This window comes from Lithobates pipiens, unplaced genomic scaffold, assembly GCF_037356315.1.
Source record: "Lithobates pipiens isolate NorthernLeopardFrog02 unplaced genomic scaffold, aLitPip1_a1.2 Scaffold_157, whole genome shotgun sequence".
Lineage (NCBI taxonomy): Eukaryota > Metazoa > Chordata > Amphibia > Anura > Ranidae > Lithobates > Lithobates pipiens.
Window position 1 is genome coordinate 2,423,451 of NW_027507746.1, and position 24,839 is coordinate 2,448,289.

General features: G+C 44.9%; 1 protein-coding gene across 4 annotated transcripts in view; it reads right to left on the reverse strand.

Moving 5' to 3' along the window:
• Positions 1-24,839, reverse strand: part of LOC143981460 (NACHT, LRR and PYD domains-containing protein 3-like) — a 165,410-nt gene that overhangs the window by 64,148 nt on the left and 76,423 nt on the right. For 3 of the 4 annotated variants that reach the window (XM_077479340.1, XM_077479341.1, XM_077479338.1), the window contains exon 6: positions 24,117-24,257. In XM_077479340.1, the coding sequence (XP_077335466.1) occupies positions 24,117-24,257 (141 nt within the window). Of the gene's footprint in view, positions 1-16,012; positions 16,059-24,116; positions 24,258-24,839 lie in introns of all 4 variants that reach the window. The other variant, XM_077479339.1, reaches the window with a different exon arrangement.

The window sequence follows — 24,839 nt, forward strand, 5'->3', positions numbered from 1 at the left end:
AAAAGTGCCTTCGGAAGTTCGTCCATCACTAATAGAGAGCACTGACACCACACCAGCACCATGATAGAGAGCACTGACACCAGCACCGAGATAGAGAACATTGACACCACACCAGCACCATGATAGAGAGCACTGACACGAGCACTGTGATAGAGAGCACTGAGACCACACCAGCACCAAGATAGAGAGCACCGACACCACACCAGCACAGTGATAGAGAGCACTGACACCACACCAGCAGCGAGATAGAGAGCACTGACAGCAGCACTGTGATAGAGAGCACTGAGACCAGCACCATGATAGAGTGCACTGACACCAGCACTGTGATATAGAGCACTGACAACAGCACCGTGATATAGAGCACTGACAGCAGCACTGATACAAGCAACTCACTGCTTGGCCCCAAAAATATGACACCGCTCAACCTCTTCAAACAGGAGGGTACGGGCATATAATATGGTGTGCTTTTTTTGTACAAGGAAGTGAGCCAAATGTAGAAAAAAGATCTGTGTGCTCAATTAAATAAATTGCTTATAGAGATATACATGGTCTACTGGTCATGTGTGTTGAATTCCTCCGAGATCCATGCCTCATTCATTTTTAGAAATGTGAGGTAGTCAACACTGTCGTGAGCTAGGCAAGTGCGCTTATCGGTCACGATCCCCCTGCTGCTCTGAACGTCCTTTTGGACTGGACACTGGACGAGGGGCAAGCCAACAGTTCCATTGAAAATTAGGCAAGCTCTGGCCAGAGGTCAAGCCCACCCACCCAGTAGTCTAGGGGTTCATCACTCCTCAGAGCGTCCACATCGGCCGGTAACCCAGTGTAGTCAGACACCTGTCGGTCTATGCATTCCCTGATGCTGGATCCGGATGACACCTCTCGATGGGTCGGCTGAAAGAATATCAGAAGTCACCAACACATCTTCAAACCACCCTCTTCTTGCAGGCGCTGTTGGATTGGACCCGCAACTCTTTCTCTGGGAGTGGGAATCGCTCCACTGCCAGCACACCCAAAGCAGAATGCAGCATTTCTCGAAGCAAGGCCTGGAAGTGCTCCATTCTGACAGCCCTCTGTGACGGCGGTAACATTTCCGCCATTTTGTGTTTGTACCGGGGGTCTAAGTACGTTGCCACCCAGTACTGGTCTTTGACCCTTATGATTTTTATATGGGGGTCCCTGTTAAAACACTGGAGCATGAAGGCCCCCATTTGCACTATACTGGAAGCGGTGTGGTGGCCAGGCTCCTGCTCATCATCCAGAATAATGTCGTCCTCCTCTTTCTCCTCTCCCCATCCACGCACAACAACAGGGATCCCAGAAAGGTTTAAAGCTCCTCCTCATCCTCCCCGGCACCATCCTCCTCTGACTCCTCTTCAGACTCCTGTTGTTGACTTGTCTCAGATAGAGTAGCCCCCCCGGAATTCATCCAGCATTGCGACTTCCTCATCTTGCCGCTCCTGCTCCTCCAGGGCTTGATCAATGGCACGACGCAACGCAAGCTCCATAAAGAAGGCATAAGGTACCATGTCACTGATGGGGCCATGGCTGTGACTGACCAGTTTTGGTGATCTCATCAAATGGCTGCAGAAGTCTGCATGCATCGCGCATGAGCAGCCACTGGTGCAGTGAAAAAAAAACCAAGCTCCCCAGAACCTGTTCTGCTGCAGAGTTCATACAGGTAGACATTAACTGCACGTTTCTGCTGGAGCAGCCTATTAAGCATATAGAAGGTTGAGTTCATTCGCATCGGGCAATCGCAAATAAGACGTCTGACTGGCAGATTGTGTCGCCGCTGAATGTCAGCAAGGCGAGCCATGGCCGTGTAAGATCTTCTGAAATGGGTCGAGATGTCCTGGACCCAAGGGCATTTGACAACGAATCGCTGCATGACCAAGTTTAAGACGTGTGCCATGCATGGCACGTGCAAATTTTTCCCTGTTTCAATGCGCTAAGCCGACTGGCACCGTTGTCACACACCACTTTACCAACTGTCAAATTGAGCAGTGTTAGTCACTGATCTGCCTGTGAACGCAAAGCTGAAAAGAGTGCCAGGCCAGTGTGGCTCTTGGCTTCCAGGCGCAACAGACGCAGCACGGCATGGCAACGTCTCACCTGGCATGTCAAATAGGTTCTGGGGAGCTTGGGCGGCGCAGCGGAAGAGACACTAGCAGCAGAAAAGGAGGAGTCAGCTGAGGATGAGAGGGAGGAGGATGGAGAAGGAGGAGGAGGAGAAGAAGAGCCAGGCCTGCATGCAATCCGTGGCAGTAAAACCAAATCTACACAGGTGTCACGGGTTACATGCTTGACGGCCATCAAAAGGTTCACCCAGTGGGCAGTAAAAGTGATATACCTTCCCTGCCCGTTTTTGCTAGACCACATGTCTGTGGTCAGATGTATCTTGGCACAGACACTGTGTGCCAGAGATAGATTCACTTGCCGCTGAACATGGCCATAGTGTTGGGCTTACCGCGACTTATGTGTTGACTGCAAAGATTGCAGATGGCAAAACTATTGTCAGCAGCGGACACGTTAAAAAAAGCCCACATTGTGGAGCCATGTGCCGGCGTCCTGGGAGCGCCAGATGTGACCGTACATGGTTGATGCCTCGCTCCTGATACATTCGCATTCTGCTTTGTCCCTCCTGTGCAACCTAAGTTCTTCCTGCTTCTCCTCCCTATCTGCTGGTCCATATCTTCCTCTGAACTCCCTTCCTCTTCCTCTCATGTTGGCACCCACATCACATGGCATCACTAGACAAGTCATCAAGTCCAGATGACGTCCAATGACGAAACGTGTAGGGCTTGGCCTAAGGTGTACACACTCTCTCATTACGGCGGCAGCGGCGGTGAATTCAAATGCTGTGACTGGTTTATACATTGAGGCACTTTTATCATCCTTCGTTTTGTGAGTAGCATTTCATGCACCTAATAAAATGTTGTTTTAAACTGGATTACACTATGTATGCTTCATTCTGTTTTTAATGAGGGAATCTACTGGATGATAACCGGAGCAGCTCTATATAGCGACACAGGGGCTTACACTGTGGAGGCGTATTAACCTCTAAAGGGGTAGGGGAGCTGGTGAGTGCGCAATATTGTCCTTATGCACGGAAATCGCACCGGTTGCAATCCAGGAAGCCACTAAGCACTGAAGCACACTGTCACTTTTGTTCCAGAAAGGACTTTCTGATATTAACTTTCTGCTGCTAGACTTGTGTATTAACTTATATTTGCATTCTTCTATTTAGCGACTTTTATTTAGCGACTTTACAAAATGTAAAGTACCGTATTTACATATTGCAGCACTTATAGAAGCACGTAACACTTTTTTCAGTATATATTGAAACTGTGGCACTTTCATAAGCACTTAGCACTTTTTATCATGCGATTTGTATAAACGCACATATGCACTTTTTTCTATAGAAAGTATATTGAATTTTGATATAGTAACTTAGTGATAATTTAAAACAGTATTTCTGTAACACTTTCATGCATGATTGGAATTTTTATTTGTATTTTTCATTTTTATATTTTAATTTCATTCATGTGTAGAATTATCAGCAAGTAATTTAACAACAAGGTACAATTATTAGCAGGTGAGTTCCCTGCAGATACTAGGTATAATTAACAGCAGGGGAGTACCATAGCTACCTCTTTAATATTTGTCTACATTTTTCAACCTTTTGGGTTGAATATTTAAGGTAGTGGCAGCCCTCCTCTCATCATCAATCGTTCTTTGTTTATAAGTGTTCACATTTTGTTTTTTTGATCTTAAATTTTTTTTTAGCGTCCATAGAGCACCTTAACCCCACCTTTTCTATTGTTTAAGTCATCATCAACGTCACCTTCCCCACCACTATAATTAGAGATCTTGGAGTAGGCAGCAACAGCGGGGACAAACCTCCTCCTTGGGCTGATCTGGGTACTGTCGTCAGACTGCTGAGTGGCGGTTGTTGCTACCTCCTCTTCCTGATACAGCGCCAAGAGTGGCTGTGCATCGGAAATGTCTTGAAATGGATCAGAAAATAATTCCTGTGACTCAAGCGGAAGGTATATGGTGGTGGTGGTGTTGGTGGTAGTGTCTTTGGGGGTGCACATAGCAGAGAGTGAAGAGGGTGAAGATCGAGAGGATGAGGAGGGTACATAAGAGTAAGGCTGAGTGAGCCACTCAACCAAGTCTGGTGCATCCTTTGACATAATCGCACACACCTTCTGCAATTTGCCACTTTGGCTCAAGTCTGTTGCTCCTGCCCTACCCCTACCACCCCTGCGGAAGGGCCTGCCTCTTCCTCTGCCTGTCATTTTTTAAATGACTCTGTGACAAAAGTCTCTAGAGAAGTGCAGTATGTATGTGGAAGAATGTATATAACACCCCGCTTCAATCTTTCGTTTTTGGGGGCCACTGGTCTATCACACCAGTTATAATACTTTTTTTAATTGCGTTTGTCACTCTTTGTAGTATGGCTGCAGAATCCCTCAGCAGTCACAATGCTGCACAGTGGAAATGCACTATACTATGCTTTCTATATGTGCGAGTATTTTATACGTGTATTACACACCTATATACTGCACACCAAATAGTACACCTATACCAGTCCTTAAAAGGACCTTAGTGGACCTAGTAGCTAGTGATTTTAAGACTGTACCTCAGTCCCTACACTGACAAAGGACTGCTGCAGAATAGGGCAGTAATCTGCAGCACAGCCCTGCACCCTATATATTGTACACCTATACCAGTCCTTACAAGGACCTTTGTGGACCTAGTAGCTAGTGATTTGCAGACTGTACCTCAGTCCCTACACTGATAAAGGATTGCTGCAGAATAGGGCAGCAGTCAAGTATAATATTATTTCTATATTTGGAAGAAAGTATATTATACATGTACAATCCTATATACTGTGCACCTATACCAGTCCTTAAAAGGACCTTTGTGGACCTAATAGTAATAGCTAGTGATTAAACTGACTGTCCCTGCTGCACACAGTGTCCTTTCCCTCCCTGCACTGACAAAAGACAGGCTGCTGCAATCACCAGCACAGCAGTGCATTAAACCCTATATACTGTACATCTATACCAGTTCTTAAAAGGACCTTTTTGGACCTAATAGTAATAGCTAGTGATTAAACTGACTGTCCCAGCTGCACACAGCGTCCTGTCCCTCCCTGCACTGACAAAAGACAGGCTGCTGCAATCCCCAGCGCAGCAGTGCACTCAATCCTATATAGTGTACTACACCTATACCATACCAGTCCTTAAAATGACTTTTATGGACCTAATAGCTAGCGATTTGTGTCACTACAGTCTCTCCCTGCTCCACACAGCAACCTCTCCCTATAATGACATAAGACAGAATGTAAAATGGCTGCCAGATCAGGTCTATTTATAAGGTAGGGGGAATGTCCAATTGTCCATGTGCTGAAATGTCTCAATTGGCTGTCCTGTACCCCATGATGGATGTGTCATCATGGGCCAAAGTTCTTTCACACTGTAAACATATATGTCCACTGGGCGAACAGCAGCAATAGTCCGCCAATCGGGCAAATCGTGAACATGCAAAATTTGCCACGAAACGACCACCGGGGGCGAACAGTTCGGCCATCCCTACTGTTCACATCTTGTGGCTCTCACTTAGGCCATGAAATCTCTCCAGGAAGGATACACCAGATTGGAAGAGCGGGCAGTGATGATGCTCCCACCTGAACCAAGGGTGCCTATCCCAACAGGATTCTCGGGGGCCATTCTAAGTTCCGGGCTTTCCAAAATGCCTGCCAGCTGTATTTTGCTCTCCAACCCAGGACTTTTTCTTAGGAAGATACCAAGGTGGGATTCATGATTTCTCTGCTGCAAGGGGAGGCTCAGAACTGGGCCCATCATCTCCTGGAAGGAGACAGTGCTCTGACTCAATCCCTTCCTTCCTTTTTTGAGGCCATGGCACAGCTGTATGAAGACCCCCAGAGAACTGCTACAGCTGAATGTGCCCTATCTGCGCTCCAGCAGGGCCGCAGAGAGGCCGAGGACTACATTACATTCACCCAGTGGAATGAGTCAGCTCTGAGACACCAGTTCCGCATGGACCTCTCAGAAGGACTTAAAGATGAACTTGCTCATGTTGGTACCCCAGATTCCCTGGAAAGTCTGATCACACTCGCCATCCAAATTGACCACTGGCTCCGGGAACGCTGATCTGAACATTCCTCACAACTCCATCACCCAGCTTGGATGACTGCAAGGGTCCCTACTCCTGCCACCCACTACCCACCTGCTCCACAAGGGGGTTCTGCCAGCCCTGCTCCTGTCACCGGTGAGCCAATGCAGCTTGGACTTATGCGACCCACCTTGTCTCCAGAAGAACGTGCTCGTGAACGTGAACTTGTGCCTCTACTGTGGTGGGTCCGGACATTATGTGAATAACTGCCCTGTTAAGATACGTAAGTGCCTCTCCTCTGTGTCTGCCAGCCCTGTATCCTTGCCAGTCAACACCACCCACATTGCTCTCCAGTGGCGGCCCATCCATAGGGGGCACCCAGGCGCCACCTCCCCCCCTCTGTGTAGTTAAAAAAAAAGCGCCGGACACAGTGCACTATGGGAAGCGCCATGTCAATGCAATCATGAGATTGCAGACGTGGCGCTTCATTTGTGGGAGTTTAGCCCGCCTTGGGGCACTTTCTGAAGCGCTGAGTAGTTTCCGCCCGACGCTGTAGTATGTATTACTACGGCCGGGCGGTTTGATTGATATCTGACTCAGATGTCACTTCCTGTCTTCTCTCTCCCATTGCACCGGAGAGAATACAGGAAGTATGAGGAGTGGAACACACCGCAGGAGAAGAGAGGATTACACAGTCATCAAGGTAAGTGCCGAGGCTGTGCTCCCATGGAGAAGGGGGGAGTATCTGTAACATTTTTTAAAGCTGCTGGATTTTTTGTGGTTTTATTTCTCTCTGAGCGATTGAGCCTGCCCCTGCCTGTCTGGAGAGAACACATAGAGAGAGCTCTGCTGTTCTGATCTGCAGCTTTCCTGGGCAGCTGTAACTTTGCTCTCCCTCCTGCATCAACTTCGGACATAATAGAAAATAGAAGAGCTCTGCCAGGGAGTACACTTGGTATCACATGGCTCCAGCCTGTCCCTGACAAAACTCTAGCCCTGCAGCTGCAAAGCAAATGCCTCTGATCCTTCCCATACACCCCCCTCCTCTCCTTGTGCTTGGTAATGGAGGTGAAGTCCTCTCCAGCCAGCTACTGTCTCTGATGTTCTTCCAACCACTGCATGGTGCCTCTCTGATCCTTCCCATGTGCCCCCCCTCCTCTCCCTGTGCTTGGTAATGGAGGTGAAGTCCTCTCCAGCCAGCTACTATCTCTGATGTTCTTCCATCCACTGCATGGTGCCTCTCTGATCCTTCCCATGCGCCCCCCTCCTCTCCCTGTGCTTGATGATAATGGAGGTGAAGTCCCCTCCATCCAGCTACTGTCTCTGATGTTCTTCCAACCACTGCACGGTGCCTCTCTGATCCTTCCTATGCGCCCCCCTCCTCTCCTTGTGCTTGGTAATGGAGGTGAAGTCCTCTCCAGCCAGCTACTGTCTCTGATGTTCTTCCATCCACTGCATGGTGCCTTTCTGATCCTTCCCATGCGCCCCCCCCCCCTCCTCTCCCTGTGCTTGATGATAATGGAGGTGAAGTCCTCTCCATCCAGCTACTGTCTCTGATGTTCTTCCAACCACTGCACGGTGCCTCTCTGATCCTCCCTTGTGCTCTCCCCTTCCCCTACTTGGGCTTGATAAGAGAGGTCACTATAATGGCTCTTTTCAGCCTCACAGACTGCACACCTCCTGTCCCTCCTTTCTCTGCATACCTGGTTGCTGTGAATCTCCCTGAGATCCCTCAAACACCACAGTAGAAGAGGGGCACATTTAGGGTCATTTCACAGTGCTGTGATGTCAGACATCACATGTGATTCGCACCGTACTGCTGTGCAAATCTCATGTGATGTCTGTGTGATGCAAATGGCTGAAATTGCATTCGGACCAAACTCACACAGGACCCATTTTTTGGTCCACACCAAAATCGCATCAGATGAGTGTTTACACCCATGTGATCCGATTCCTGTCCAAATTCACAGTTCACACTGCGAAATGCAAACTTTACTGGAGTTGTCATTAACATTGTATTGACACCCCCAGCAGTTTGCAAAGGGAAATGTGAACTGTATGTGATGCAGGAACCAATACTGGATTTGCAGGGTTCCCGCATTGCTGTAGTGTGAACCAAGCCTAAGAGTACCTGTCTTGCTCAGCAGCAGCCTGGCCTGTCATCACAAATTCTGGCCCTGCTACCGGCAATTTCTGCGGGGAAGCATGCTCCCTTGGCAGCCTGGCCAACCACAACTCACAAATGGTTGTCAGTAAAACACTTTGGGGAAAAAATGTCTGAAGCCCCAACAGGCCCTCTGGGTCCTGTTCTTTTCTCGATTCTGCTTTCACATCGTGTATCGCCCTGACTCAAAGAATGTGAAACCAGATGCGCTCTTGCGCATGTATGACTGCTCCAAAGACTCTACTGCCCCAGATACTATTCTACCTGTGAGCACCTTTCTACTTGTACAGCCGGACCTGCTGTCCCAGATCAGAGAGGCATCTTTGAACTCACCTTCTCCTCCAAGAATTACTTTGACAACCAGGGAGGGCCTTTTGTGGAAGGAAAGTCAAGTCTTTGTTCCTGAATGTATCCGAGTAAGTCCTTGCCCTTCTTCATGACCACCCATTAGCAGGGCATTTTTGGGGCTCGCAAGACTCTGGAGTTTGTGCAGCGCACTTTCTGGTGGCCTGGTTTAAAAGAATTCTGCAAGAAGTACGTTAATTCTTGTCCTGTATGCATCCGGAGTAAGGCAACTAGGAACTGAGCCTGGGGACTACTGAAACCTCTTCCTGCCCTGATCGGCCTTGGCGAATGATCACCATGGACTTCATAGTTGAGCTTTCACCCTCCGAGGGTTGCACAGCCATTTTTGTAGTCATGGATCGACTTTCCAAGATGGCTCATTTCCTACCATTAAAAGGGACTCCATCGGGATCAGAGACAGCCTGTATCTTCATCAAGGAAATCATTAGACTACATGGGGTACCTTCTAATATAGTGTCAGACGGGGGGGTCCAATTTACATCCCGCTGCTGGAGGGATCTGTGTGAGAGTTTGAAGATCGAGCAGGCCTTGTCATCTGCTTATCACCCCCAGACCAACGGGCAGACTGAACAAACAAACCAGACTCTTGAACAGTATATCAGATGTTTCATGTCCTTTGTACAGTCTGACTGAGTATCCCTACTGCCCCTAGCAGAATTTGCTTACAACAATGCCAGTCATTCAACCACAGGACAGTCTAAATTTTTTGCCAATTATGGGTTTCATTTATCATTTCTCCCTGATTTCCTTCCAGAATCTTCAGTGGCAGCAGTCCAGGACACAGTGACCTTCCTCAGCCATAACAACCAGGTTCTACAAGAAGCAATAACCAAGGCCCAGGCAGACAGTAAGAAAGCCTTCGATCGGAATAGAAGGGGAGAATTGGATATTTAAATCGGGGATCAAGTATTGCTTTCTACTTCTAATCTCAAGGTAGCCTGTCCTTCGAAAAAACTTGCACCCAAGTTTTTGGGCCCTTTCCCAGTGAAGAGAAGGATTAACAAAGTATCTTATGAATTGTCCTTACCTGAGTCAATGAAGGTGCACCCAGTTTTTCATGTGTCCCTATCAATACCAGAACTGGAAGGGCCTGGTATGGACTGGGGGGGGGGGAGCAATTTTAAATGAATTTTTTTCCTTTAGAAATGTTATTTTGCTGTGGTACTGTTATAAACATGGGAAAATGCGCTACTTTACAGGCAGACTAAGGGGACACCCCGGACACGATATTTAAAGGAATATTTAATTTTTATTGTTTCACTTTAAGCATTATAAAACCACTTCAGCCCTGGAAGAATTTACCCCCATCCTGACCAGAGCACTTTTTGCAATAAGGCACTGCGTCGATTTTACTGACAATTGCACGGTCATGAGATGTTGCACCCAAACAAAATTGACGTCCTTTTTTCCCACAAATAGAGCTTTCTTTTGGTGGTATTTGATCACCTCTGCTGTTTTTATTTTTTATAAACAAAAAAAGAGCGACAATTTTGAAAAAAAAATTTTTTTTTACTTTTTGCTATAATAAATATCCCCAAAAAATGTATATATAAATGTTTTTCCTCAGTTTAGGCCGATACGTATTCTTCTACATATTTTTGGTAAAAATAATTGCAATAAGCATATATTGATTGGTTTTCGCAAAAGTTATACAAAAGTTATAGCGTCTACAAAATAGGGGATAGATGGGGCGTGGCTAGCCAGCGGAGCGGATGGCTGCTTTCTAAAATAGCTCCTCTCCACTGAGGGCCAACGGAGGTCGATACAGCGACGTACAGCCTTGTTTCAGCGCACAGACTGCACTACAAGGTCCAACGAACCTAAGAAATGACAACCCGCAAAAGAAAGGGGTAAAACAACCGGGAAAGATGACCGAATTCTTTGCCATGCAGCGCCATTACACAGACTGAGATGGTGGCGACAGGCACTGGGGAGACACACGTGGCTCCTATACACAGCACAGTGCCCCCACAGGATCCCAACTCGGCCACAATCACAACAAGCAGGGATCAGAGAACTTTCCTTCACCCCCATCGGCATCATCCAATCCAGCTAAAAGTAAACAGAAGCTGAATGAAATGCCAGACCCGAATGGCTTGGAGATAAGCTTAGACTCCTCTTTATATGACACAAGAGAACTGCAGGAATCTATATCTGACTTCCCCACAGCAAACAAACCAGTAATGGACACCACACTAAAAGACATGTTAGTGTCCTTAAGATCCACTCTGCATGCTGACATAATGGCACTAACCAGCCAATTTAAATCAGAAATATCAGCAGTCAATAAGCGGGTCTCTCACGCTGAAACAAAAATGGGTGAATTCGCCTCCACTTTCAATGACTTGGCGGATGCCCACAATGATAGGGACGACTAGATATTGCAGATGCAACTGAAATTGGCAAATTTAGAGGATAGGTCCAGGAGGAATAACATGAAAATAAGGGGAATACCTGAAACAATAAAACCTCCTGACCTAAAAGAATACTTTACTACAGTGATGAAATCAGTTCTTCCTGATGCACCTATAGAAGACCTAATTGTGGACCGCATCCACAGGCTTCCCAGGCCTAAACACATTGCATCACACCTGCCCAGAGACACCATAGTCAGGATTCATTTTTTTTTTCATACGAAAGACAGATTCATGACCGCTGTTAGGCACCGCGACAATATACCCCCTGACTTACAAGACCTCTCCTTCTTCACAGACCTGTCGGCATACACTATGCAACAGCATACACAACTGGCAAGCATCACAAAACCTCTGAACAACAAGATAGTGTACAGATGTATATACCCAGCGAAGCTGCTAATAACTAAGGATGGACACAACCATATAATTGCTAGTGTCAAGGAAGGCATGTGCATCATGAGAGACTGGCATATCATTCCCACTGGCACCGCGGAAGGGGACGGGATGATCTAACAAAGAGGATTCAGACGCTGAAACTGTCTGACAATTGGGCTCGTAAGCCACTACCTTCATTAACTCTATTGGCCCAGGGGATGGCGATGTTGATTTATCCCCTTACCTAAACCCCTAAAGTTGAGTGGTTGTTTTACCGCACAGATTCTAACCAGAATCGCAAACCTGTTACTCTGGTGTGTTACAACCGATTAATCCAACTACGTTTTACCTCACTTAATTTTTACTTTTTTGTTCGTTTTTTTTTTCTTTCTTTTCCTTTTCTTTCTTACTAACCATCATCTAAGAAGTAATCCAGGAGACTTCCTAGAACTACCTTCTAGACATGTGCAGAGTAAAATATTTCGTTTCGGAATTTCGTTTTCGTCCGAAAACTTAATTTATTTAGTTACTCCCGAAATTCGTTTTTATTTATTTCGTTTTTCGTTCAAAAATTGAATTCGTCCGAAAATCCACATGAATTACGGTCGAATCTGTCTTTGAAGGCTTATGGTGTCTGTCGAATGTATAAAGAAGATTCGACGGAGCTAGTATATAGCATACTTTAGAACCCTATTAAAGTCTATGGGACTCCAACGTTCAAAATCTAAAGTGCTAATTTTAAAGGCTAATTTGCAAGTTACTATCCTAAAAAGTGTTTGGGGACCCGGGTCCTGCCCCAGGGGACATGTATCAATGCAAAAAAAGTTTTAAAAACGGCCGTTTTTTCAGGAGCAGTTATTTTAATAATGATTAAAGTGAAACAATAAAAGTGTAATATTCCTTTAAATTTCGTAGGGGGGGGGGGGGTTGTCTATAGTATGCCTGTGAAGGGGCGCATGTTTCTGGTGCTTAGAACTGTCCCTGCACAAAGTGTCATTTATGCAGGAAAAAAAGTCCTTTAAAATCACTCGCAGCTATTATGAATTGTCGGCTCCCGTAATACAGAGAACACTCATTGAAAGTCATTGATAAAAAAATAAATAAATAAATTTAAAAAAAAGTGTGGGGGTCCCCCAAATTCAATTACCAGGCCCTTCAGGTCTGGTATGGATATTAAGGGGAACCCTGCCTCAAATTTAAGAAAAAAATTGACGTGGGGTTCCCCCTAAATATCCATAACCAGACCCTTCAGGTCTGGTATGGATATTAAGGGGAACCCCGCGTCAAATTAAAAAAAAAATTGACGTGGGGTTCCACCTAAAAATCCTTACCAGACCCTTTATCCGAGCACGCAACCTGGCAGGCCGCAGGAAAAGAGGGGGGGACGAGAGAGCGCCCCCCCTCCCTCCTGAACCGTACCAGGCCACATGCCCTCAACATTGGGAGGATGCTTTGGGGGTCTGTGACCCCTCAAAGCACCTTGTCCCCATGTTGATGAAGACAAGGGCCTCATCCTCACAACCCTGGCCGTTGGTTGTGAGGGTCTGCGGGTGGGGGGCTTATCAGAATCTGGAAGCCCCCTTTAACAAGGGGACCCCCAGATCCCGCCCCCCCTGTTTGAAATGGTAAGGGGGTACAAAAGGGGAAACCCGGGGTTCCCCGTGACGTATGGGTGACCCCGCCCCCCTCTGATGTAACGGAAACCTGCCTGTGTTACATCAGAGGGGTGCGGGGTCACCCATACGTCACAGGGAACCCCGGGTTTCCCCTTGCGTCAGAGGGGGGCGGGGTCAGGTGACGGGTGGCCCCGCCCTCCGTATATAAGAAACGTCAGCCGCCGGAATGCCTGCAGTGTCTCCTCCACGGAGACAGAAGAAGGATGGATTTGCTGCACTGGATGAGATGAGCCATCGCTGGAGAGATGACCGTCCGTCGCTGGATAGCAAGAGTGGATTACCGCCGCTGGAATCTTTTTTTTATTTTTTTATTTTTAATAAAGGAATTTTTCAAAAGTGTGTTTGTCTTATTTAACCATTTTGACACTTTCTTTGTGAAATGGTAGGGGTACTTTTGTACCCCCTTACCATTTCAAACAGGGGGGGGCCGGGATCTGGGGGTCCCCTTGTTAAAGGGGGCTTCCAGATTCTGATAAGCCCCCCGCCCGCAGACCTCCACAACCACCGGCCAGGGTTGTGGGGATGAGGCCCTTGTCCTCATCAACATGGGGACAAGGTGCTTTGAGGGGTCACAGACCCCCAAAGCATCCTCCCAATGTTGAGGGCATGTGGCCTGGTACGGTTCAGGAGGGAGGGGGGCCGCTCTCTCGTCCCCCCCTCTTTTCCTGCGGCCTGCCAGGTTGCGTGCTCGGATAAAGGGTCTGGTATGGATTTTTAGGGGGAACCCCACGTCAATTTTTTTTAAAATTTGACGCAGGGTTCCCCTTAATATCCATAACAGACCTGAAGGGTCTGGTTATGGATATTTAGGGGGAACCCCACGTCAAATTTTTTCTTAAATTTGAGGCAGGGTTCCCCTTAATATCCATACTAGACCCGAAGGGCCTGGTAATTGAATTTGGGGGACCCCCACGCTTTTTTATTTATTTATTTATTTTTTTTTTTTTTTATCAATGACTTTCAATGAGTGTTCTCTGTATTACGGAGCCGACAATTCATAATAGCTGCGAGTGATTTTAAAGGACTTTTTTTCCTGCATAAATGACACTTTGTGCAGGGACAGTTCTAAGCACCAGAAACATGAGCCCCTTCACAGGCATACTATAGACAACCCCCCCCCTACGAAATTTAAAGGAATATTACACTTTTATTGTTTCACTTTAATCATTATTAAAATCACTGCTCCCGAAAAAACGGCCGTTTTTAAAACTTTTTTTTGCATTGATACATGTCCCCTGGGGCAGGACCCGGGTCCCCAAACACTTTTTAGGACAGTAACTTGCAGAATCTTTTCTCTCTGTCAAATCTTTTTTCTCTGTCGAATATTTTCTCTATATAATCTTGGACTAATAGAGGTAAGGTTAGGCACATTCGACCACAGGTTCTATAGACAGATTGTTATCGTCAGAGTCATGTCGAATCTCCTATTCTATATCGAACTGTTGTAACAATGAAAACTAAAAAAAAGCATTTATTTATGTCGGATCTTTCATTTTTCGGATTTTGTGCTTTCGTTATCGTTTGTCAAAACGAAAATGAAAATAGCTGAAATTCGGACGAAAATGCATTCGGACGAAAACGAATGCACATGTCTACTACCTTCTGGACTCAGCAGTCATTACTCCAACACCTACCAAAACCTTGCTTTCTGGGGAACCCAGCTACACGCCTGTGACGTAATACGCTAATATAAACATAACTGCAGTAAATCAGCCCCACTAATCACCATAGGATGCCTTTCAATATCTCTTCACTCAATGTTAAAGGACTGAATAGCCCTCAAAAAAGACCTATGATATGGAGAGAAGCTATTAAGCTTCACAGTGATATCTTTTGCATACAAGAGACCCATTTCTGTTCTCTCAAATCCCCAGTTTTTCAGCACCGTAAATACCCACATGTTTACACGGCCCCAAAAAAAGGGGGAGTAGACTCAGACTCAGTCCAATTTAAAGAACTTAGGGCAGCACAGTGGTGTAGTGGTTAGCACTCTCACCTAGCAGTAAAAAGGGTTGCTGGTTCAAATCTCAACCACGACACTACCTGCCTAGAGTTTGCATGTGTTTGCCTGCGTGGGTATCCTCCGGGTACTCCGGTTTCCTCCCACACTCCAAAGACATGCAGGCAGGTTAATTGGCTTCTGTCCAAAATTGGCCCTAGTAAAAGAATGGGGACCTTAGATTGTGGGCTCCTTGAGTGTAGGAACCAATGTGAGTGTGCAATGTACAGGGATAGGGGTAGACACTCACTTAGGTTGAACTGGATGGACTGGTGTCTTTATTCAACCTTACTAACTATGAAACTATGAAACTGGATGTTCATATGGATAGCTCGGGCAGATATATAATACTGGTATGTGAGATTGGCAATACTGTATATACTTTGGTTAACATATATCTACCTAACACAAAGCAGTTAAAGTTTTTGAATAAAATATGGAAGAAAGTATCTTCAATGAGACAAGGATCTACTATCCTATGCAGAGATTTCAATACTGTGAAAGCGAGAGAGAGATTGACGTTTCTGACTGATCTAAATCCCGACATAGAAGAGTTTCTTTGGACCGTTTCCTCTCTTTGTCGGATTTTTATGATGTATGGAGATGCCAGCACGCATCAGAGAAAGACTTTTCTTTTTTTTTCAAATGCTCATAATTCATATTCTCGCATAGATCTGTTCTTGGTAGACAAATTTATGTTGCAAAAAATTGACCTATGAGAAATACATTGTATTACGTGGTCTGATCATGCACCAATTTCCATTGGCATGGGGGATCACTGAGCCGAAACCAGAGCAAACAGATGATGTAATAATATTTACGTATTATCGCAACCTGCAAATTTAGAAGCTATACGCTCAGCACTTACGGAGTTTTTTGCCATTAACGCTCCCTCGGTTGGCGATCCCTTCACGCTGTGGAATGCACATAAAGTGAATATTAAAGGTTTGCTCATTCAGATGAGCGCTAAATTTAAAAAAAAAACAGCAATCACAAAAACTGGACGAGCTACTGACTAAGATAAAACACTTAGAAACTATTAATAAGCAAAACCCCTCCCTAAAACTTAGAGATGCACTATTCATCACTAGGCAAGAGTTGAGAACGCACCTGATAGCCCAACATAGCCACCAGCTTTGCTCTTTAAAAGCTCGTACTTACAGATGTGGCAATAAAGCTGGGAAAACATTAGCAAACCAACTAAAGGAAAAAATACCCACACAGAAAATATCTTATATTTGGAACCCTAAAACTAAAAGAAAAGTCACAAACCCAAAAGAAATTCCGAATGCCTTTAGTGATTATTACGAAGCATTGTATAATCGTAAAAATGACCAAGACACTCCCCAACCCAATGACGATATAATTGCGGACTTCCTGACATCAGTGAATCTACCTACTGTATCCCAAGCAGACTTAGATAAATTGAGCCAACAACGACCCAAGAAATATAATAAATGATAAAGACCCTTCCACATAATAAGTCACCAGGCCCAGACGGTTACTCTTCAGAATATTATCAGTTATTTAGTAACATCTTATCACCATACCTACAAATGGTATTTGACACTGCCACGGCTGTAGCTGGTTTTCCCTCAGAAATGCTCATGGCCACAATTATTACACTGCCCAAACCAGGTAAGGAACCTAACATGCAACAAAACTTCAGGCCCATCTAATTGTTAAATGCAGATGTGAAGTTATACGCCAAGCTATTAGCACACAGATTGACAAATATACTGCCGCAATTAATAAATTATGATCAGGTGGGTTTTGTGTTGGGCTGACAAACGACAGACGCTACTAGGAGAATGCTTAATCTTCTACATATAGCGGAAAAAGAAAGAAGGCCTTCTCTGCTCCTCACGTTGGATGCAGAGAAGGCCTTCGGTACAGTACACCGGGGGTACCTTCGAGGAGTATTGATGAAGTTTGGCTTCTCCGGCCTGATACGAGATGCTATACTGGCTCTATATTCCTCCCCGTCAGCATATGTGTATACGGAGGGAATGTTCTCCAAATAATTTCAAATCACGAACGGAACGAGGCAGGGTTGCCCCATGTCCCCATTAATTTTTGCACTAATAATGGAACCCTTGGCTGAGAAAATCAGATCTGACCACTCCGTACAAAGCATAGCATCACAATCGTACCAGCATAAAATGACATTATTTGCTGACGATGTAATATTATCACTCTCTAACCCAATCAAATCTCTACCTGCAGCCCACAGTATTCTCCAACAATTTGGCAGAATATCCTATTACAAAGTAAACATAATGAGATCAAACATACTAGGCATAAGAATAAACAAAAGAGTAGAAAATCATTTACAAGAGATTCTCCCATATCCATGGACCACACCGTCCATTACCTATTTGGGTATCAAACTCACATGTCCACTCTCTAAATTATACCAAGAAAACTACGTACCACTCATTGACAAATGCCAGAAAGAACTCTCAAGAATTCAAAAGTTTTACCTATCCTGGTCCGGACGGTTAGCAGCATATAAAATGCTAAAACTGCCAAAAATACTTTATGTCTTTAGAGCACTGCCAATTCAAATACCCGCTAATTTCTTTACAACAATACAAAAAACAACTGTTGGGTTTTGTGGGGGGTAAGCAGGGCGAGGTGCTCTCCTTTTATACAAAATACACATAAAAATGCAGGGGGTATGGGCCTGCCAATACTGAAGGATTATTGCACAGCACTTGTTATTGGCCAAATTAAAAATTGGTTCGTTAAACCAGTCGTCAAACCATGGTGCCAACTAGAACTTACTAGATTTCAATCACTTTCACCCCTTTCATTTCTCATGGCCTCTGTCATACCTACAGCTAACCAAACCACAGACCACCCCACAATTCAAGCAGCGTGTAGGGCATGACCTGAGATCAGCTTAGAAGGTTCAGCACATTACCCAATAGTCAAAGTCCCCATTCCTCTGGAATCTATCAAATGGTTAATCCCTAACATAGCATTGAATAAATGGCTTGAGAAAAAAATAAGTAATATAGGAGATCTCACCACAGGGGATAAAATAAGGCCTTTCACATACATTCAGCAAAAATTCCAAATACAGAAATCTTTACCTACACACAGAGAGCTTCTTTGGTTCAAAGCATAAAAGTGACACATATCCCCATCAAAGAAAAAATATGGAAATTCCTTCAGTCCTGGAACACCAAAGCTAAAGGTATAACATTAATGTATAATTCTCTTCATTCTAAAGATGTCTTTCAGTAATATAATCCAATAATAAAGTGGGAAACAGAGTTGGGAAAGACTTTCTAGGAAGCTCAATGTGAAAAAGCCATTAACTATAAGTACTCTAGATGCTCAAACTATGAAGAATTCAATCAGAAACTTATGCTGAGATGGTACTTTACTTCATACGTTGTAGCCAAATTCTCAAGGGACAATTCCAATCTGTGCTGGGGGGGGGGGGGGGGGGGGGCAGGTAGGTGTTCTTTTACATTTGGTCTGGGCCTGCCCTCTGCTCTGTAAGTTTTGGTCAGATGTATTTAACCTGATTTCAAAAGTGACAAAAGTAAGTGTTAAATCTAATGTGGAACAAGCCATTCTGAGTTTAAACACAGCGGATCATCCCTGCTCCATTAGATCCATATTTACACATATCCTATTATCCTATTATCCTATCCTAAGCAAATGGAAGTCCAGCGAAATTCCTAAACTGATTGAGGTTTCAATTAAAGTGAAGATGATTGCTGAATATGAAAATATAATAGCTTGCGGAGAGGGGACATACCAAGCATATCAGTCCAATTGGTCTTCTTGGAAGAATTTCTCCAAAGCCCGGGAGAGACTTGTTCAGAAATAGTCTTCACTGAGCGGACGCTACTTTTCATCTTATTTTTTTGTTTTTATCTTGTCTATTCTTTTCCTTATTCATACTTCACCTTGTTGTGTCGGTACTTTCAAGATCCAGTGATCCTGGCTCCATTTTCAGTACGTATTTAGTAGATGAGACTATATAAGTAAAATAGAGGGAGGAGTGTGCCCCCTGAAGACACAGTGTGCCCCCAAAAGGGGTGTCTGGGGGGTGCCCTTATCCCTGTGACCATGGGATAGATCCTGGTAATTCCTAAAGCAGCAGAATATATGTTGGAGCAAAAAAATCATGAAAGTAGATTACCCGCGACAATTAAGACCACCTCATACTGTTCATTGTTATAATTGTTGTACTACTTATTCTGTTAAGATTGTAAATGGAATTCTTCTGTAATCAGTAATTCTTCAATAAAAACCATGGAAATAAAATAGGGGATAGATTTATGACAATTATTATTATTTTATTAGTAATGGCAGCGATCGGCAAATTTTTATTATGACTGTAACATTATGGCACACACATCGGACACTTTTGACACTATTTTGGCACCATTGTCATTTATACAGCAATCAGTGCTCTAAAAATGCACTGATTACTGTATAAATGACACTGGCAGTGAAGAGGTTAAACACTAGGGGACGATCAAGGGGTTAAGTGTGTCCTAGGGAGTTATTCTAACTATGGGGGATGGGCTACCTAGGACAAGACAGCGATCACTGCTCCCAATGACAGGGAGCAGTAGATCTATGACATGTTACTAGGCAAAATGGGGAAATGCCTTATTTACATAGGCATTTACTCATTCTGCTGGTCCGTGACACGATCACTGGACACCATCGAACATCGAGTCCAGGGGTCCCGCGGGCACAGAGCACGTGGCAGATGTGCACACACCCACAATGCCGCATCTTAAAGTGGATGTACCTGTATGCCCATTTGCGCAGCCGTGCCATTGTGCCAATGTATATCATCGTGCACTGGTCGGCAAGTGATTAAAATCACTGCTCCTGAAAAAATGGCCATTTTAAAAATGCTTTTGCATTGATACATGTTCCCTGGGGCAGGACCCGGGTCTCCAAATACTTTTTATGGCAATAACTTGCATATAAGCCTTTAAAATTAGCAGTTTTTATTTTTCAGATTCATGTCCCAATGGTGTTTGCATGTTCACACAAACTTTTTGTGTGTTCGCAAATTCTGGGGAGAACCGAACTGGGGGGGTGTTCGGCTCATCCCTAGTCAAAGGTACTAAAATCTGCTGTTTCCACCTGAATTCTGGGCTGGCCAATGAATGGGGGAGGTACAGGCGCTGCAGAAGTGATGGGCTGCTAATCAGGATTAGCAAACACATCAGGAAGGGCACTCTGGGCTCTATGGGCCTTTCTTTGAATTCTTGGTGGCTGCGAGGCACTTCTTGTGCTAGCCACCTCACCAGTCAGGTACTCCTGACCTTAGCAGGGACCAGTACCCCATCATCAGAGCTATCTGTCAGGGTGATCTCTACCAGTTTGTATACTGAGCCTGAATCTGACAGTGTGGTCTCTTCAATGTTGTACATTTATAGGTACAGCTAGTGTGACTAACAGGTAAAAGAGCACCTGGTTGTCAGCGACTGCTTCAATCGCTACAAAAAATGAACTGTTAGTGCTAGAAGGGATCAGGCGTGACTCTGCTAACACTGCAGTTTTGTGTGCTGTGTTTTGTAAGTGACAGTGATCTAGTGATACTGCACTTGGGTGGGCTGGGCTGGGCAGAGGGGCTAAATGCAGGTGCTGGCAGGTATCTGGGCTGATTCTAATAACGCCACATTTTTGGGAACACTATACTATTGGGAACGCTAATATAGATCTGATCAGATCAAAGATATTGATCCGTTGAGATACTATACTAGTAATGGAGCTATATAGTGTGAGTGTGTGTTAGTGTATCTGGCAATAATCTGATGATGTCTGGGATTGACACTGACCCTAACGGACACTAAGTCTGATGTCACCCAACAAGAGATCTGTACATTATACTAGTGATACTGTGACAGGGAGTGAAAGGGTTAACTTGGGGGGAGGTGATCAGAGGGTTAAACCTTTATTAGGGGGTTAATGGGGAGTACCCTAAACCCACCTGGGCCTACCACTAACTGGCCTAACACTGATTAGGGACACCAATACAGTGACCAGTGAAAAATCTGAAAAATGCACTTGGTGACACTGTGACAGGGAGTGAAAGGGTTAACTGGGGGGTGATCAGGGGATGATCAAGGGGTTAAATGTGTACCTACATGTCCTGTTGTCAGTGTAGTGTTGGTGTACTCACAGTAGATGTCTTCTCATCGCTTGCTGGAAACTAAAAGGGCTTCACGAGGGGAGATGACATCACTTCCTCTGCCTGTGTTTACATTACACATGTAGAGGACAGTCTGCCATTCACCAGAACGGATCAGCAGGTCCAGACCAGAAATCATTGACCTAGGCCTGTAGACTGATCGGCTCTGAAATCAATCCAATCGTTGTGGGGACGGTGGAGAGGGGCGCGCATTCCCCATACCCACACATGTGACCGACATATGATGATGGCGATTCACGCAGGAGAGCCAACATGCCGCAGTACAACTGTGGCGGCTGGACGGGAACCGGTTAATGTATTTCCCCCAATACTTACCTGAGCCTGATCTCCATCCAGCAATGTACACAAGAGCAGAGGATCTCTTGGCTCTCTCCCTTCTCATTGACTCAGACACAGCAGGGGGAGCCATTGGCAGAGGAAAACTTGAGGCTTTTTATGGCAGACAAGGACTCATAAAGGGGATGGGAGTTGGGGATGTTCATCATTTCTTCTAGTGATGGGGGAGGGGTAACTTTCCAGGATTTATAACTCCTATCCTGCAGAAGGGAGACAATGACAGATGATATTTCGGGAGTATGAGTTGTATTGGTTATGATACGGCCTTTTGTACAGAAGTGAGAACTGTCTGAGGTCTTTGTCTTCAGAGGAATGGATCGTGTTTTCTGTCTTTATTATGGTCAGGACAAAACATTCCATTCATAGATTTGTAAATATGAAATATTGTATATAAATAATTAGCATTTTCATTTTCAGCCAGCAGGTGGAGCTGAAATCTCTTTTCCACATGTTTACCTGCCTGTCCTTCCTGGATCACTGTACAATCCATGTTATTTACAGAGCTCAGTAGCTCAAGCTGTAATTTCCCTTCATAACTGAATGACTCAGAGGAGGGGTAGGGGAGGGGGGAGCAGATTCTTGAAACCCACCGGAGGGACCTCACTGGACATTGTGTGAAAATTGAGGATGAATTGATCCGTGGTGTCTGTAGCTACAGAGGTCAGAGAGGTCTCGGTCACACGTGTGTCAGCACCATGTGATTATGTGACATTTATTCAGCATTTCTAAAGCCTGATAAGCGCCTTCCATGCCTGCCATGAATAGTACAATGGCGGCACACAGTGCTGGTCACACAGGAGCGGTAGCGTTGTGTCGTGTTATAAATGAAGCCGCATGTCGCTGTCATGAGACATCCACGATTGTCAGTCGCCTCCATTCATTTCATGGTGATGTCCAATAATCGCTGGGCATTGGAGGACAGACAGCGGAGGCTCCGGTATCCCAGAATGCACTGGGAAATAATAGAGAAGTAGGACAGAGCAGCTCCGGTCACTTCTGGTTGTACAGAACAGCCGTGTGGTAACTCTAATAGCTTCTGTGTGCCGGCAAAATCACCAACCAGCCGGCAATACTGACAGTGCCAGGCAGGGAATGTGTCACTGCACAGCCAAAAACCTCTTCCAATTATATATACTAATCAGCTGAACACAGAAGGATTCATCCACAAAATCCAACACCAAATACATAGAAAGACAACTGTGCAGCACTACAAGTGAGACTCCCCAAACCTAAAAATAGGATTTGTATTCCAAATGTTTAAACAATCCACACGTGTTTCAGCACAATTATACAGGGATATTACAATGTTAGAAAAAACAATATAAGTAAGATATTGTCAAAGTGCTCAATATTGCAGCATGATGAGTGAGACCACCCAAACTTTAGCATACTATGTACATGCAAAAAAACTACTTTGTGGTCCGCCACTTATGATTGGTGATGTGCAGTGACACTTCCCTTACAGGATAGATATAAAGATAGCTGTGCAGCACTAGAAGTGAGACTCCCTAAACCTAAAAGTGTTAATATTTACACATTTTAAACAAACAACACAAATATACATGATGAAGCCCCACCTAGGGCGTAACGTGTAAGGTGGAGACGTCATCACGCCTGTCAGATACACTAGGAGAGCCGCTGCTATACTGTTATGAAGGAGAGGAGGGTCGCCGGGCGCTCTGTGCATTCTTACATGGATATATTGTGATTCTATGTGAGGATATATTACATGTTATTATTAATAAACTATTAATGACCCGAGTATCCCAGCTATTGTGACACATAGAAATAAAACAGATGTGGTAACAAGTCACCAAGCGGGTATTATCCTCAGACCGGGAAATCTGTCCTCCAGGGGGCAGGAGAGTGATAGTGAGTATGATGACATGGCGGCTGGTTTTCATTCTATAGAATTATTGTAATATATCCGAAATCCACATATCAGAGGAGATCATTTTCTCTACATCACTTCCCCTTTAGGCCCCTCCCACTAGAAGAACAACCCCTCCCCCTGACATTTCTCCAGCATTCTTATAGTGTTTTCAGAGCTTCATAAACACAATGAAGACACATGATAAATGTCATAGAAGTGTTACTGAGCATTGTTTCCTTCTACATAATCATCAGACGTGTGAGCGAGTCCTAAGGGGGTCTATTCCATCCTATTTCCTGCTTGTTAGGAATATGGAGGGTCATTCCATATGTACAGAGCCTGGTCACTGTTATACTATAAGGGGAACCCCAAATCCCATGGATGAGATTACAAAGAGAAAGATTCCCTCAGAGAGAGGAGAAGACATGAGAAGAGGACAGGTGATGGAAGATTCTACATGGGTGAGGATGGAGTACACCCAGAGATAGAAGGAGACACTGAGAGACGGGAACAATCACAAGACGTCACATTTCCCCATCACGGCACATCACACATTTCTCTTACTGTAATTTCTGAATTTTACTCTCCGGGTTCATCAGAAAGGAAAGAGAGTCAGACTTCGTATTGTATCCTGAAGAGGAGGAATCTTCTTCTGCTTTGTCCTCTCCCGGACAATCTGTACTGGAAATATTACACCACACAAATCTAAAATCCAATAATGAGATAATAATTATCACCAAGAATGTATGACCTCTGACCCCAAGAATAACAATGTAACCCCCAACATTTCCCTTCCACACGGCTGCCTTCCCTCCGGCTCTACAGCCTCATACTGGACCTGATGAGGACTTCTCATTGGTGGCTATGAGTGGTCTTTGAAGTCACACTCCAGACAAAACTTAAAGGGAGGCCCCTGATATGTATACGGGGTCTCCGGCCTTCCTACACAGGGGTCTCCATTCAGCTTCTGGAAAATCCTGGAACACCACTTTGGTTCCAGATATAAAATGCAGTCCAGACATTCCCATCTCCGCCCACTTCTGCAGACAATTGGCCCCTCCAATGTTGGGATGATGATGTCACACCCCTGACATTATTTCCCTCCCCCACATCACTGAACACGAAGCTTTCCCTCCAAATGTTCTGTGTGATAAATGGTATAATTGGGGGCAGGGAAAGGGTTAATGTGATGTAAATGATGTGATTGTTCCCAGAAGTTGTGTAGAAGGTGATATGTGGGAACCACCATTTAGCTCTGGTTCACACAGCACAACATGAAAGTCGCAG